Here is a 16,302-nt window from a genome sequence, read left to right as displayed (position 1 = left end):
GTGGCAGGAGTAGCAAGCAAAGTGGAGCAGATGTTTCCAGCCTGTGGGTGCCTCAGTCAGTCTGTTTTTCACAGATACACAACCAATCTTCTGCTCCCGAGTGAAAAAAGAAAAGTGTTGGACAACCCCTGGGTTCAAGGTGGCGGTTGCAGATTTTATTCTTTATAGTTACAAAACAAATTTACAAGAAGTATTAATGTTATGAGCTGCTTCAGCTCTGTCTTGAGTTTCTTTTGGTGAAAAGAATAACCAGGTGCTTCCCAATTGTCCTGGTGCTTCTCAGTGCAAGGAAAGAAAAATTATGAAAATAATGGAAGTGTAATCTAATTTATTTCTTTAATCAGTTCCTCTTGGTTGAGAGCCAAGGAGACTACCAGTGAATGGAAGGTCCACCCTCAGTTATTTTGATGCTCTGCCAGAATTGGAGTGTGTGTGTGTTGTTTGTGACTGAAAACAGTGACAAAATTGTGGGTCAGTTGTGTCTCTGTGCCACTGAAAGCAGGAGTTTGGATTTTACAGTAGTTCCAGGGGTGGTGAGGGAGTGTCTGCACCAAGACCTTGAGTATTTCAGGAATAAATTCTCAAGATGAACTCTGAATCTCAATTGTTTTGCTCTCCATTACCAGTCTGTGGCTCATTCCACACTGTGTTCCAAAGCAGGAGGAACAGTAAATTTTTGTCTTTGTTGCCTCAGTGTTTCAGAGCTGAAGATGGAGAAGGTGTTAGCCACCCTGATGAAAGATGATCGCTTCAAATTGCACAGACCAGGAAGCAAGGTGAGTTACTCTGCTGCTTTGGAATTGCTCCAGTCCAACATCACAAGTGTTCCTGCCTCAGCATCTGTCTTTACATCCATGATGTCAGACAGTGTAAATAATTATAGAACTACCTTATATCACAATTTTTCAGTCTTTTGTTGTTCCCAGAAAGCAGCTGTTTGCTAGCTCTTCAGCAAATATCTTTGTAACAGGCAGGGAAGGTTTCTGGATGCAAAAGCTCTGTGTTTTTTCCCTCACAACGTTCCTGTTTTTCCTGTGTTTCTGCACTAAAATACTGTTGGAGATGACAAATGGCTCTAAACCTCTCTGAAGAAATGAAGAAAATGCATTTGGTGATGTGTTACATAAGGGTTTTTATCATCTGTATTTACTTGGAGCCTAAAACAAAGCTCCCTGGGTTGACAGGCACCTTTTGATTGACTTGGGCAAGCTTTGGGTCTGCCTTCAAGTTGCTAATTCACGGAATTCACTCATTTGCAATTGATGTCTCGGGCGTTGCTGCGCTCTGGCAAATTAAATCCTGCCAGAACCTGCATTTTGAATGCAAGTCAAGAATGTGTCAAGCATGATGCAGCACACACTCTTTTTTTTCTCTCTTGTTGCTGTTTTGCCTGCCCATGCTTTTGTTACCCCGTGTCTGAGGCGTTGGCTGCTGGGAGCTGGGGTGTTCCTGGTAAACACGGCCTGGGAAGGATGTTCAGTGTTCCTGCACCTCTCACACAGCCAGGTCTGAGCTCAGCTGACATGCAGCTCTATTTAAAGCTCTCTCCCACCACTGTTTTTGGCTGGAATCAGCCTGTAATGCCTGTGTTTTAAATGGCTGCATTGTGCATAGGATATTGCCTCGTAACAAAGTTCAGTTGTGCTTTCTTAGAGCAGAAATTATTTTAAATAGTTCCATGTATAAATACTTTCCTTTTGTCCCAAATGTGCTTATAGGGAGAGTGACTTCAGATTTCCTTTGAAGACTTTTTCAACAAATCCATTTATGCAGAAATTGTACTTTAAATTTGTTACTGACAGGGGACAGAATATTCACTGTTCCAGATGTGGGGATGAATGTTATTTCATGGGAAGTGGGCAAAAAAGAGAACATATTTTGTTCCAGGAAATTTCAATTTAAGTTTTGAAAAGCTGCAGGAGAAAATCCCTTTTTAGCAACAAAAACCTAACCAAGCCTGTTTGGTATTTCTGCCATGCTTCCAAATTGTCAAATGCTGTACCCATTTAAGCACAGAATTTTTTAAACACACATCTTTTGGCTATCCTTCCAAAAAGCTCTAAATCCAGCCCCTCTTTGAAAGGAGCAGTTGCTGGTTTGGGCAGGCCCTGCCATGCCAGGTGCTGCACACAGGAACTTGCACAGAAGGACTTGGTTCCTTTTGCTTTCAAAGGTGGGATTAAATTCCTCTTTTCCCTCTGACATCAAAGCGAGTGGGATTTTACTGTTGACTTCACTGGAGCTGAGATCCATCCACTGTGGTTGTAGGATGGTTTTAATCTCTCTCAGGAACTTAGAAATACAGAATAACCAGTTTTTATGTGACTCAATTATGAAAGACCTGGGATTTAAGAATAGAGTTTCTTTATATGGGAAAAACTCTGTATCAGTTATTTGGGATGGAATTACAGCAATTCTGTCAGTATGAAACAGACTCCTTCAAGAATGACTTGAAAAATATATTAATGCAATCAAGGACTTGTTGTGTTTGTTAGCTACATGTTTCTATTGCCGTGGAGGCTCTGAGTGGTCAGCCAGAAGCTGCAAAGAGGGTTAATCTCTATTAAATTCCCTAAATTTGCCACATGGGCAGTACAACAAACTGGGAGTGCAGTGGGACAGGAGGGATTGAGGAGGTGTCAGGAGGAGCTGAGCTGATCCTGTTGGGACATTGCCTTTGGAGGGAGGTTCAGCTCTGCTCTCAGCTCTCCGTGCTCTGAGTCATGTATATATTATAGTCCTGCACACAGGAACCTCATTATGATGCTCTTCAGTTCTCATTGCCTCAACTCAAGTCCATTATAAGTACCACGTTGGAACATGTATTTTTTGGGCTTCTGTGTGCAGCCAGGGAGCAAGCTGAAGTGCCTGTAAAATGTATATTTTATATTTAGGTATATGAAATATATATGTGGCTATGTCTGGGCGTGTGAATGTTCACCTGCCTACAAAGAGAATAAATTTGATCTTTCAACTTTTATGGAGGGGGGCAAGGGGGACTTGGTGAGTTCTAGAGAAGGTGTGTGGAGGTTAGTAAAAAGTTGTTATTAAAACAAAATCCTTCATTTTGTTTTGAAGTATAATGGAAGCAGGAGATGTTACAGCCTGGCTTTTTGGTGGGTTTCCCCATCTTTCTTTTTTTTTTTTCCTGTTTTAAGAATGAACTTCTCTACCTCAGTCTAGTCTTACTGTGTTTCAATTTTTTTTCCCATTATCATGTTCTCTTAATGAAGTCAGAAATTTTCAGTACTTATCCCAACCTCTCAAACCTTAAACCTGCCATCTTCATCACTGGAAGTTTCCTTCTTCTGACTGAAATCCATAAATCTCTTCCTGGTGGAGTTGGCATTTTTAGGAGTTACCCTGATGTCTCAAGCTGGTTAAATAACGTTGCATCCTGACTTTTTTCTCTTGCATTTCTTCTTTTAGCTCATAAATACTGTTATTGTCCACATTCATTATGCCAGTGGTTTGGGGTCTGCCAGAACAGGATTTTAAGGAATCACAAGGCAGAAAAAGTTCTCCTATCCCTCTGTTTCTCCTTGATGGCAGCAGTGCTGCTTATTTAACAGAGGGATGGGGATGCAGATCAAGCAAACCTCTGGGGTAGGCTTTTATCTTTGGGGTCTTGGAAAAATGTGTAAGGTCTCAAATTAATTGTCCTGCTCATCCAAACCAGGATTAAAGCTTGCCTGTGTGAGTAAAGCACATGGAATGGCTTCCATGCCCTTCCAGCAGCACTGATTTATTTGATCTGTCCAGACACTCAGTCATGGGCAGGTTTTATTTTCACAGTTTGCCTCTGAGTCAGTTTTAAATTTAGATTCTTTTTTTTTATTATTATTATTGGGGTGGGGATTTTTGGTTTTTTTAGATGAACCTCCCTGGAAGACAGGAATCAAACACAAGTTTTTTTTCATGCCCATTAGGGTGCAATTTTAAAATTAGTTCTGTCTCGAGGGTCTGAAGGGGATAAAAGACAAACTGGAGATGGGAGGAGGGGAGAAGCTGTTTTCCGAGGACATTATGTTTCCTGCCATTTGCTTTTTTTTTATTTATATCTCTTGCACTGACCTCACACTTTGGAAATTATGCACCTAGCTTTTTATCCCTCATTTTTGTCTTACTTTTTTTTTTTATTTTCCCCCAGCACCAGGAAGAAGAGATGCCTCATTTTGAAACCTAAAGGGGGGAATAAGAAAAGTCCTTTGTAATATATTGCCATATTATCACTAAATCCCCTGACAGTTGTGACACAGAAGCAAGTCACCTGTCACTTAAGCTTGAGGTCTCTTTAATTTTCTCCTGGAATTCGCACCAGGCTGTCTTTAATTTGAGGCCTTTATTGGAATTCTGAAACCTTTCTGCCTCCCTGGTGCTCAGATCTATTCTGAGTGCTGTTACAGAATGTATACAATAACCAACACAGGGATTCAGAGGGGGCTGAAGCACTGTTTATTTAACACTCTGGAGGGATTTTCGTGCTTATTCGGTCCTGGCTACCCAGCTTTCAATATCGCTTTGACAACCGTTATGCCCTTCTCATTAATTTTAAACAGTTAAAACACAGGAAAAAGAGAAAAAGTTTTCATTATTAAAGTGCTTTACTTTTTAATAACAGAGGATTCTGTCCGCCAGGGGAAAGGGCAAACCTCACTAATTTCACATTCATATTAAAAAGCGCTGGGAAGGTGACACTTGGTGCTGCCAGGAGGCTTAACAAAAGGAAAGTGCTGGGGGCCGGGAGGAGCAGGCAGGGCCAGGAAGTTTTGTGTTTCACATCAGTGGAAAGTTGGTGGTGACAACAAGGAGTGGCCACTTTGGGCAGGCAGCTGCACTTGGGGGGCACTGAACCTCTGCAGGGCCCTGGGCTGGGGAGGGTCTCAGCTTCAGGGCACACCTGAGGTGAAAGGAACCTGTGAAAGGAGTGTCCAGAGGAGCTGAGGAAGGTCCAGAGAGTGAATTATGTGAGGAGGAGCTGAAGGAGCTGGCTGAGCCTGGAGAAAAAGAGGATCAGGGAAGAGAGCTCACAGACAGGAGGGTGCAGGCAGGTGGGGACCTGCTCCCAAGGAACAAGGTCAGGAGGAGAGGACACGGCCTCAAGCTGCACCAGGAGAGGTTCAGGTGGAAGATCAGGAAGAATTTCTTCACTGCAGGGGTGGTCAAGCACTGGAATGGGCTGCCCAGGAAGGTGGTGGTGTCCCCACCCCTGGAGGTGTTCAGGAAAGACTGGATGTGGCACTCAGTGCCATGGTTTGGTTGACAAGGTGATGATCAGTCTAAGTTTGGTCTCAATTATCTTGGAGGTCTTTTCTGACCTAAATGATGCTGTGATTCTGTGAGGTGGGTCGTGAGCCTTTCTGGAGGGGACTGGGAAATATCAGAGACCAGAAATCTGGGAGTTAATGAGTTAAAATAGCCAGGCTGTGGAGGTGCAGGTGGACAGTCAGTCCAGGCAGTGAGGGAGCAGGAGCTGCAGCCCCAGGTGTGTTTGCTTTGCTGAGGAATTCTCTGGAATTCTGGAAGCTGTGGGATCCTGAGTTTCAGAGAGGGCACAGTGCAGGGCATTTAAACTACACTTGAGCTCTGTCTCTGGGCACATTTGCTGTTGGGTGCAGAGTGGCACATCTGGGACAGGAGAGCATTTTGTGTCAGGTGCTGGCAGCCCCCACGTCCCTGGGGTTTGTTTGTGGTGTCAGGAGGATGTGGCTGCTCTGGCCTGGCAGCAGTGCAGAGGAAAGAGGGGTTTGCAGCATTAGCATGCAGATCTGCCAGAGAGGAACAGCAGGATTGCTGCCTTGGCACAGGGCTCCTCCAGAATCCCAGGAGCTGGGTGTTTGCATTCAGTCAGCCCTGCTGGGGTGAGGGGCCTGACCACTACCAAGTTTCTGCCTTGGATCTGGCACTCTCACACTTGGATGCTGGTTCCTTTCTTGAGTCACACTGGAGAGCTGTGCCCTTTTCTGGGAGAGGTGCACATCCATGGATGCTTGGCTGTGCACTTTGCTGTCAGCTTCCCATCAAAAATTTCTCTTGTTTTCTGGTCCACATTTCCTTTCTCTGCCTGCATCCCTCAGAGAGGGAGAGAGCCTCTCTTCTCCTCCCAGTAACAGCTTGCTCCCAGGAATGTTTGTTTTCCATTTCCTGAACTGCATCCTGCAGTCTGATCCCAGGAAAGCTGGAACACGTGCAAAATTGCCCTTTTGGCCTGAGGAAGTTTATTCTGTCGTGCCTTTGGTGCAAGGGGCTTGTCCTGCTCTAGAGGAGCCAAGTGATGGCAGTTCCAGTCAAATATGATGTGTTGGCAGTCAGGAAACTTCGTGTAAAAATCCATGCTGGAATTCATGAGAAGTTCATTTGGTTGCCTTTGTTCACAGCTGCTGAATTTGGTCTCTTCTCTGGAGCTTGGGGGTGATTGTGGATCTCGTGGTCTCCTGCCCTGGGTGTTTTGGGGAAGTGCACAGGGGAGCTTGCAGCATCACTCTGAAACTGTTAGTTTAGGGTTTGGGGAGAGTTTTTCCAAATAATTCCGATGGAAACTGGCAGTGGGATCTGGCCTGTTGTACCTGGAAGCCAAAAAAAAGAAAAAAAAGGAAGGGAAAAGAAAAGTAAGGAAAAAAGATACGTGATAGATGTTAGAAAACACAAAATTAAAACTGATTTGTTCTCCCCACCACACGGCGCTCACTGGCTGCTCTGACTTTAACATCTTTATCTGGATTTTTTTTTTTCCTCTAGTAATATTGAGAGGATTACCTTTGTTGGCCCCTGGGTAGTTGCTGTGTGATTTTACTGTTATTAAATCTATTGTAAACTGCTTCATTATTCCTGACTCAAATTCTCTCTTTCCTCTAATCCTCCTGCCTCCCTGGTAGAAATCCTGTGGCAAGAACCCTCAGGAAGTCCGGGAGAGGGCCACAGTCCTGCAGACAAAATTTGAAAATCTCGTCCACTCCAGCGAGGGGACTGTCCAGTGGGCAAAGAAAGGTCAGTGAGTTTCCTTCCACTCATCCCACGAGGGCTCAGAGGAGCTGCCAAGGTTTTCTTCCGGGGCACAGCATCAGGGAAAAGGTCTGGAAGAAACATTTTGGGGCCGTTGGGCTCTGCAGAGGGCTGAGGCAGGCCCAGAAGGCTTTGTGGTGATATTAAATGTTAATTTCTAGCGTTCCCATATTATGTGCAAATGAGATTTAGTCTTGGCTTTCAGTGGGATTCATATCCAAGGGCTGTGACCCAATCACAGGAGTGAGTGGGTTGTGTGTGTTAGGCTGGGAAGAGGATGGGTGACTTCCTCCACCACATCCTGCTGCAATTCCCATCAGATGCCTCCAGTTCACCCCAGGGGTGAATTTGAAGCCTGAAAGGCAACATGTAACCCTGACCAGGAAAGGATCTTGGATTGGAGCTGGTTGACTGGGATGGGAGATAAAAGAGAGAGGGGCAACAACTCAAAAAGGCAGGAAGAATAAAAACTGGGATGGACTTGGTGCTTGTAGCTGTGTACAGGTCTGGGGTTTGATGTGCCATCCTTTCCAAGCAGGTGTCACTGAGCAGCGTGAGAGACTCTGTCTCTTCCTCTCAGTTTGGAAAATCGAGAGGAAGACAGATTTGGGAGAAAGATTAAAATCTGGCTGGGGATGTGGTAGGAAAAGAAACCCCAAACTGTCCTCTGAGAGGAGCCATAGAGGTGGTGCAAGGTAGGCACTGTGGGAAGTCAGGCCCCAGAGCTCCTGGGCAATTACTGGAATTTGACTGTGAGTTACTGAGACCACAAAATGCAAACCCTTTATGAGAGAGACTGAGCCATTCCTGCTCACAGTATTTAGCACTGGAGCCTCTCCCCTTTTTTTGAGTCTCCTCTTCCCACATCTCCCTGATTGTTTTCTTTCTTACCTCATTGCTCTGAGTCAAGCCCTGCTCTCTAAGCTTGTAGAAGTTATTTCACTTCTGCAGCATTTCCAGTTTGAGGGGGTTCTGGTGAGATGAATTTGAATGGTCTGCATCATTCTGGGTACCTGCTGTGTGCACCTGCATTCAGGTGTGGGACAGGTGTGCCTCGTGTGCTCACCTGCTGAGAGCACCTTCCAAGGGGCCCAAAACCATGTGGGGAAATTGCTCTTGCAGTTGTACAGTGTTTGAAGAAACTGGAGAAGGAGAGGCTGTTCTCAAGATCATGTTCAGCATGAAAATTGTTTGGAATCTTGAGAAGTGATTGTTCAGGAGGTCAAAGGTGCTGGTTTTTTCTGAAAGTTGTGCTCCCTTCTCAGGTGATGACACAGCAGAGCAATCAGAGTATCTCCTGTGACTATCTGCTTACCCCAATTATTCTGCATGCTTTTTTTATTTATGTGTGGCTGTATTGAGGAGCAGAGGATTTGAAATTCTGCTGTTTCACTCTTTGTTCTCCCCCTCACCACTGCACCTCCCTGGGCTGAAATCTCACCCCAGCTCCAGCTGTTGCAGTGCTGATTTCAGTTCCTTGGGGTTTTCAAACACCTTCCTCCTGCAGTGGAAGTGTTGGACTTGCTACACAAGGAGCTTGCACCCATTTTCAGGTGTGTGGTGTAGTTTTGCAGCTGCCCTTTTAAATCCACAATCTCAAAGCATGTGACTGGCACGATCATAATCCTTCCTTCTGCATGGATGAGCTTCTTGCTGCTCCCTTGGGATTTCTTGTGCCCCATGCAAACTTCTAACCTGAAATTCCTGTGACAGGAACAACCAGAGAATAACTCTGGTCACACCTAAAAACCCTCTGTGGTTCCTCTCTACCCAGTGTCACTGTGCACACCCACACTTGTTGCTGACCTCAGCATTAATAACTTCTTTAGCCACAGAAAAGAAGCACAGAAAATACATCAGGAAATGCTGAAATGTTGTGCATCCCATTTATCTTGTAGAGGAGCACTCCACCTCTTTTTCCAACTCTGCTATCTACATATGCAAATTTTCCACTGCTGAGTGGCTTCCATAAGCCCCTCTTCCTCCCCTCTGAGCCAGGCATCATGAATAATTAACATGGCAGCTGGCTTTTGCTTTCATGGCAGACAATCAATTGGAAACTGTGCCAGAGATGCATTTGTTTCTCTCTCTTTTTCTGTTTTTCCCCGTTTTCTGACCTAGTCAATGTTAATAAGCAGTGTTTGCACTGCAGCCTGCTTTCAAAAGGCGAGTGGCTCCCTGCCCACTCTCCCCTTCTGCCTCTGGGTCCCGTGGTTTTCACACTCAAATCAAATGGTTCAGGGAAGGTGCTGCCCTTCAAAGTTGATTGACTGATCAGCAGTGAGCTGGGTGGGAGGAGGGGTCTGGCTGGGCCCTGCTACCTGAAGGATGAACCTCAGCAAGAGTGGAGCCCCTTTTGGGAAGTGGAGGATGCTCATCCCGAGGCTTTGCATGGTGGTAGGTGCTTCATTTTGGGGCTGTGGGGCCAGAAGGAGCTCAGGAGACTGATCCTGAGTTACAGAGAGGGTAAGGAAGCAAACCCTGCTTTCCTCTGCTCATTTCCCAGTTTTACAGCCAGCAGTTGAGCATTTTGCCTCCTCCTTTCTGTCCTCAGTGCCTGTGTGTGGAGAGGCACAGCAGAGTCACAGGAGCCCAGGGCTGTGGCACAGTGCTCAAATCCGTGCTGGTTTTGGTGCCTCCTTCCCTCCTGCTCCCACCTGCCCTGGCAAAGTGCCTCCCAGTTTATCCAGCCCTGCTGAGGCCCTGCCTGGGGTCAGTGCTGGGAGCTGGCTGCCAGCTGAGAGCCTGGTGAGCAGGTTATGCCACCTGTCTCCCTTTCATATCCCATTACCCCTGGGTAAAATACCAACAAACCAGCCCATCTAACCCCCATCATACATAGAACACACTGGCTTTTTTCTTTTCTTCCTTTGATTTTCCACACTTGCATTTCCTGGAGAAAAAATGGGGATGCAGGGGTGCAAAGGACTAATCTAAATCCTATGTCTTACATGAGTAAGAGTCCAAATCCCACTCCAAGGCAGTACATGTTACCTTAGACTTGTGTTGGTGTGTTAAAAACTCTCAACAGCTCAGTTTGTTTCTGTGGCATCAAGATAAGAAACCCTGTACATGAATTATGGCCTGACCAGCACTGTTACCAGTCTTTGTGAGTTGTTTTCCTAAAGCTCTGTCTCTTTGATCACAAAATCATAAAAGAATTTCAACTTTAAAAAAAAAAAGAAAAATCCAATAAAGTGTTCAGTATCTGGCCACTCTAATTGCACATAAAAGCCAGAAAACATGGCTCTGGCAACACTGAGAGGTCTAAAGACCTGATAGTAAAGATTTTAAAAAGAATCTCATCCACAAAGGTCTTCATTTCAGTCTCATGGGTGCTGTAATGAAGATCTCAGCTCTGAGCTGCTGGGAGGTGAGCAGGTTCCTGGGCTGGCACTGTGACCTGCAGCTCCAGCTCAGCTCTGGGTTAGTGCCTTGCAGCTCTCCCTGCTTTTGTGTGCTCTGACTCACAGCTGGATCTGGCAGATGTCTGTCAGGACTTGGGGAAGGGGGGAGCCTTTGACACTTTGGATTCTCTAGCTCTGATTTGGGGAGCTGGAACCAGCAGCTTTTCCTCTCTGCGTGGCTGGGGGAGGTGAGCTCAGCCTTCATAATAATGGGATTTTTATATCAGCTATTTCAAATGCTGTGAGGCAGACAGCTGTATGAGCTCCAATGGGACTGAATTCAAAGCAGGAGCAAGTTCCTATTGTTCCCTTTGAAGAGTTACACCTTCTCTCATAGGTGAATTTGACCAATAACTTCATGAAAAAAAAAAAAGCAGCAGAACAGGAGTTTTGAGAGCATTTGAGCTGGTTTATAAGCCCTCAGAAGGATGGCCTTCAGACAGGAGACTGAGACAGTATTTGGAATTTAGCATTCTCTTTTTTGGGAAAACACAGGTCTCTTGGTGCTCAGAAGCCTCTAAAAGAGCAGCATTGTGAAATTGGGAAGAAGGTGCAAAAAACTCAATCTTTTCTTCTCATCGATTGGGAAAAGGAGTTCGCTTTGCTCAGTAAACAGAGCTTTGATGGATTCCCTGGGTCCTTCCAGGAGCTGATCTGCTAAAATGACATTTTTATTACTGTTCATAAACTCCAATCTCCGGCTGCTGCCAAGAGATTAGACATAAGCTGTGGGCAAACTTGCTGGTCTGGTGGCTCAACAGGCAAGGGCAGGAGAGGTGAGAGTTTAGAGCTCACTGCTGCCGGAGTGAGAGGGAGAGGAAGGTGCAGGAGGTGCTTTGGAGTGAGGGCTGGGGGCACACAGGAGGTTTAGCAAGCAGAGGAGCAGCAGGGGATTGAGGGGGAGGCATTTTCTGAGCTGCAGAGTTTCCTTCCTGGAAGTCCCTCTATTCCCAGAGCAGGGGCCAGCCCGGGTGTAGTGAACGTTCTGGGGACGGGGAGGAGCAGAGGTAGTGCTCATATTAGTGGATGATTGTCTTTAGAGCAATGAGCCCTGAGGGAAGGGCATTACAGAATATAAAGATGGGAAGGGAAATTTGCACACAGTTCTATTATTTTTCCCTTTTGAGAAGGTGAGCTCTGTTCTCAGTGTGCTGATGAGTCAGGAAATCCATCCGGCTCTCAGATATTTATAAGGGACTAGCTGGTAACTGGTGAAAAATGCATGGACTACTGGGACTCTAATATCAGAGGAGTCTTCCTGTGCCATCTCCATGCTTCTCCTTCTTCATCCCTGCATCTCTGTTCTCACTCTCCTCTTATCTGCTGCCACTCAGTGTCAATGACTCTGGAGAGAAGTGCCACAAACTCAGCTTTTGTGGCCAAAGGAGCAGCCTTGCAGGAGCCAAACCCAGTGCAACTCAGTGGAGCTTTGTTTCAGTTCCTAGCACCTCCCCAGCACCTGCCTTCCCCTTTTGGGATTGTACCAGTACTGTGCAACCTTCACAGGTTTTTAACATGCCAACCTTTTCTGCCAGCTGCTGACCAGAAGGTGTCCCAAAGGACCAGCCCGTGTCCCTTCAGCTGCAACAGCTGAATCTTTAAGTGTGTATATTTATAAAAAAAATGCAGCAGCAAACAGAATTCACTGGTGTTTTTCTTTCCCCTCAGCACTGCAGTCTTTCCTTTGTGCCTATACCACCTATCCCAAGGACCTCAAGCACATCTTCCACATCAGATCTCTCCACCTGGGTCATGTGGCCAAGAGCTTTGGGCTGAGGGATGCCCCCCAGAACCTGACTGCTCTTCCAACTGCAGGCTCAAAGAGGAAAACCAAACAAAAACCAAAAAGGTAGGTCAGTCTGATGTTCCTGAGCTGTGCTGTGCTTTGCTCCTCAAGGTGGTTGGGCTTGCTCCAGGAACTGAGGGTAAAAAAAGCAGATCTGTTGGTAGAAATGATCCTTCTGCAAACCTGGAGGTGTGAGTAGCTGTGGCCAAAGCATTTCTGCAAAATCCTGTGGGATCTCTCCTGAGAACAGTGTGCAGCAAGCCCAGAGCTGCAGCTCTGTCTCCTCTAGTGTGTGCTCAGGGCTGTTCTGGGTCCTGTTCTGTGTAAGGAGCTGGAGACTCCCTGGTGCTGCTGGAGGAGCCCCGAGCCCTCTGCTGTGCCTCTGGGGGAGCTGAAGGTGCTCAGTGCATCTGATCCTGCCTGCTCTGGGCTGGGTCCACAGGACAGATAATCCTCTCTTTTGGGATCACAGTGCTGAGGACACGCTCTCCTCCCCACTGCAATGGCAGGATTCAGTAAAATCATTGCAATAATTCAAAGGAGGAAAATCTTTTTTCTTTACCAGCATCAATTGTGACTCTTTCCGTGTAATTGTTGCTACAAACCCTGTTAGCAAATCAGCCATGCAATTAAAGCACTAATCCACATAATTGTTCCAGGGCTGGGCACTTCTCTTGCACATGCACCTATCCTGTGAAAAGAAAAAAAAAATGCAAGGGGAAGGGATTTGAAAATAAAAAGTTGGAGCCTGCATTGTCCTGCTTTCAGCAGCCACCAGGGACAGGCCACTGCTCTGCCTCCTGCTCCAGCTGACCCTCCTCAGCAGATGGGCAACAGGATGGGAATGCCCCTGTGAGCAGGGGATTTAAGGGAGCTTTATTTCGGGAAGAATAGCCTGATTAGCTGATAAAGAGCATGTAAGATGGTATGGGGTGGGCTTTGATGTCTTGCTGGCCCAGCAGGGTGTCAAGCTATGACTGACAGTAGCGTGTCACAGGATTACTTGGCCTGTAACAATGCCTCTCTCTGTTCCTGTGATGTTGCTACTCTGTTAGAGCTACTTTTTCCCTTGTTACAAACCTCTTTTAGATGGGGGTTCCTCCTCCCCAAGTCTTCATCCCATTATAGCACAGACAAGCTCAAGATACAGTAGGTATTTACACACAGGGCGTGTGGGGCTGGGGGATGTGGAGGTGTTGGAACAAATGGTCTGAGAGTGATTTGGGAGCTCATTTGCACGTGGATCACAGAATTGCAGCTCAAGGAAAGTGGGCAGACTTTGCACAGCTCTGTCACGGCTCAAGCTCCAGATTTCAAATCCGGGGGCTTCTGCAAAGTTAAGACCCTACAAAAAATAGCCAAAGTTGTGATGTGCAACAATTGTTCCTGCCTGTGAAACTTGGCTTTAATCAGCTTTCTATGTGTGTGCTTCAAAAAATAAATAAATAAAGAGAGAGGGTATATTAGTATTTATAGGATAGGTTAGAGAAAGTGAATATTGATTCAAATTCAATCTGCACTTGCATAAATCCAAGATTATGCTATTAACTTAGAGAATTGCTCTTGATTTCACACTGACAAAGCAGAAAGCAAAACTTAGCCTGCCATTTAGAAGACAAATGGTTTCTAACTGTAAAATGCAAGGCTTGAGATGATAACAGCAGAGTCACAGAGCAATCTTTTTAATTATATTTCTCACATGATGCTGTGAGTGCTGGTTGTCGTATTACACATTGTCTCCCAACATCTGATACTGGTTTTTAATCAGGCTGCTCACCAAAGCCTCATCTCTCAGCACCTGCCTAGAGAATAAAGAGCAGGCACTCCAGGTTGAAAGTGGGGTAAAGGCAATCATTAAACGTTTCCTTAAGAGGACAAAGAAAACTTTTCATTTCTTTTGAAGTCTCCTTTTGTGCTCGGCGCCTCCTTGGAGAGCCTGCTGGGGGAAGGTGAGACAGCGAGTGGGAGCAGCCAGGTGTGTGATGTTTCAGTGCTGAAATGTGGGAGCAGCCCTCTCCTCATTGCCCATGTCCACTTCCATGCATTTTTCAGAGGTCTTTGTGCAGACCACCTGTCCCTTTAGCTGTAGTGGATCTCACAAAACCCGATCTGAAGACGGAAAAATAATTGCCGGCGATGTTTTCAGAAAGTTGCAACGCTGTGTTGAGGTGAGAGATGAGCCCACGAACCAGATACTGCATATTGAATTACAGCACACAGCTCAGTCAGTGTCTGGGCTCCTGCTTTGACTGCAGGCTGGAGGCAAGGAAGCTGATCCCAGCTCCACTGAGGGATTAGCTGTCCTTGCTGCACCGTGGAGCCGCAGCACGCCGAGGAAGTGGCTGACAGGCCAGATAGACTTGTCTTGTAACTCCTTCAAAATGCAAATGCCAAAGACCCACTGCCATTCCACCATGCATCCCTGTGCTGCTCAGGCATTCTGGATCAGCTGAGGGTCTGCTTTCCCTTTGAAATCAGGCAGGCCAGTAGTGTGTGTGCCCCCAAAGGCTTTCACTGCAGTGAGCAGTTGCAACTTAATTTGGCTTTTTTGTGGGTTCAAGCCATCACAAAGAAAGGTGACTCTAGTTCAGCTGATTCTGTGGAACTCCCTGCTACAGGAATTTCTGATGCTCAGAAAGACTGAATTTACTTATGAGAGTCAAGAATTTCTACAGCATATGCAAAAAGTGATATAAAAACAAAGGTGAAAACCCTCTCGTGCTTCAGAGTTTAAGCCCAACCCTCAAGTGAAAGGGGATCAGGAAGAGGAGTTTGAGAGCTGTCCATCATTATCACAGTGCCATTGCTCTGATGTGGAGATGGGCATGGCCTGAAGGCTCTGGCTGCAGGATCTGTGTGTTAATTCATTCCTCAGCATGGTCAGATAGGATCAGTCAGATCCTGGGAAACAGGAGCCCTGTGTCCTTCACATGGCCAGGGCAGCAGTTTCCTTTGGGTGCAAACTCATGGCTTTTTACCTTCTTTTCCCCCTCACATCCTTGGTTCCACTTTTGAACATCTTGGCATTGACAATTTTGAAAAAATACAGGGCTTGTGACTCAAGGCTGCAGCTGGGCCTCCCTGCACAGCAATTGTCTCATCATTAGAAGCACTTTGCTTGCCAGTTTTTATGTGCACATTTAGAGCTTTCCTGATATCACTTAATTAGTCAAAATGCAGCTTTGGAATTCTGCCCACTGGGAATTTCACTTTGGGCAGTCTGCTCTAGAAAGCCAAACTTGAGCTTAGGTGAGAGCATGGGCAAATGGAGCCAAAAATGAGAGTAAGACATGGCTGCTGTGAAAGGAAACATCACCATCACTCTTCATTAAGGCAGTTCAGGGACACAGGTGAGTCCTGGCTACCACATCATGATGTTATAAAAAAAATCCTCGTATGAAATTAAAGTTTTATAGTTGTAAAACCCATCTGATTGTTTCCTGCATACAGCAGTGCCCTTTATTACTGTCCTGTTCCACTGTGGCTGCAGCACAGAGCCTTTGCTCCATCTCTAATCAAGTTAACAGTGCTTGCCCACAGAGCTGGAAAACCTCTGTGCTGGGGGCTGTGCACCAAAAATTATCATCTCTCTCTAATTGAAATATATTCTGTTCTCTAGGCTGGGAAAGGCCTGACAGAAGCAAGAATGCTGGGAGGATCCCAGCCTCCCAGTGCTGCTTTTGTCCTTTTTCCATAGCATGATGACCAAGGGATGGCAGTGAAAGTGAGACTGGGGTTTCTGTGTGGCTGAAATGCATTTGACTTCAGCAGGGCAAGGTGGGCTTTGCTGTTCAGCACATCCCAGTGTGGAGACCACCCTGCCCTGAGTGTTCTGGAACAGGCTTGGTGCTCATTCCATCAATTTTCCTTGATCTTCTCAAGCATCTGCATCAGCTGGGAGCAGAGGACCTGGGCCATCTGTTGAGCTGTCGAGAGCAGGGGAGGATTGCTGATGGATTTCTTGCCCCCACTCTGCAAAAACAACAGCAGCAAAACCAACCCAAACAGGGTTGCATTGGCTGCAGATGGTTCATCCAATGCTGTAAGTAGGAAAAGCAGGTGTTGCAGCAGCCTTGGCCCAGAGGTAACCCAGCTCTGCTGCTGGCA

At 46.2% G+C, this 16,302-nt stretch overlaps 1 protein-coding gene across 4 annotated transcripts in view; it reads left to right on the top strand.

Annotated features, from left to right (window-relative positions):
- The window catches only part of DDX31 (DEAD-box helicase 31), a 43,458-nt gene that overhangs the window by 23,689 nt on the left and 3,467 nt on the right, over positions 1-16,302 (top strand). For 2 of the 4 annotated variants that reach the window (XM_039720180.1, XM_039720179.1), the window contains exons 17-19: positions 695-776; positions 6,876-6,987; positions 12,078-12,258. In XM_039720180.1, coding sequence (XP_039576114.1) covers positions 695-776; positions 6,876-6,987; positions 12,078-12,258 — 375 coding nt within the window. Of the gene's footprint in view, positions 1-694; positions 777-6,875; positions 6,988-12,077; positions 12,259-16,077; positions 16,238-16,302 lie in introns of all 4 variants that reach the window. The other 2 variants (XR_005628771.1, XR_005628772.1) reach the window with 2 other exon arrangements.

The sequence above is a fragment of the Passer montanus genome, unplaced genomic scaffold, assembly GCF_014805655.1.
Source record: "Passer montanus isolate IOZ18808 unplaced genomic scaffold, ASM1480565v1 scaffold43, whole genome shotgun sequence".
NCBI lineage: Eukaryota > Metazoa > Chordata > Aves > Passeriformes > Passeridae > Passer > Passer montanus.
Note: the sequence above shows the minus strand (reverse complement) of the source record. Positions and strands in the feature narration are given on the sequence as shown.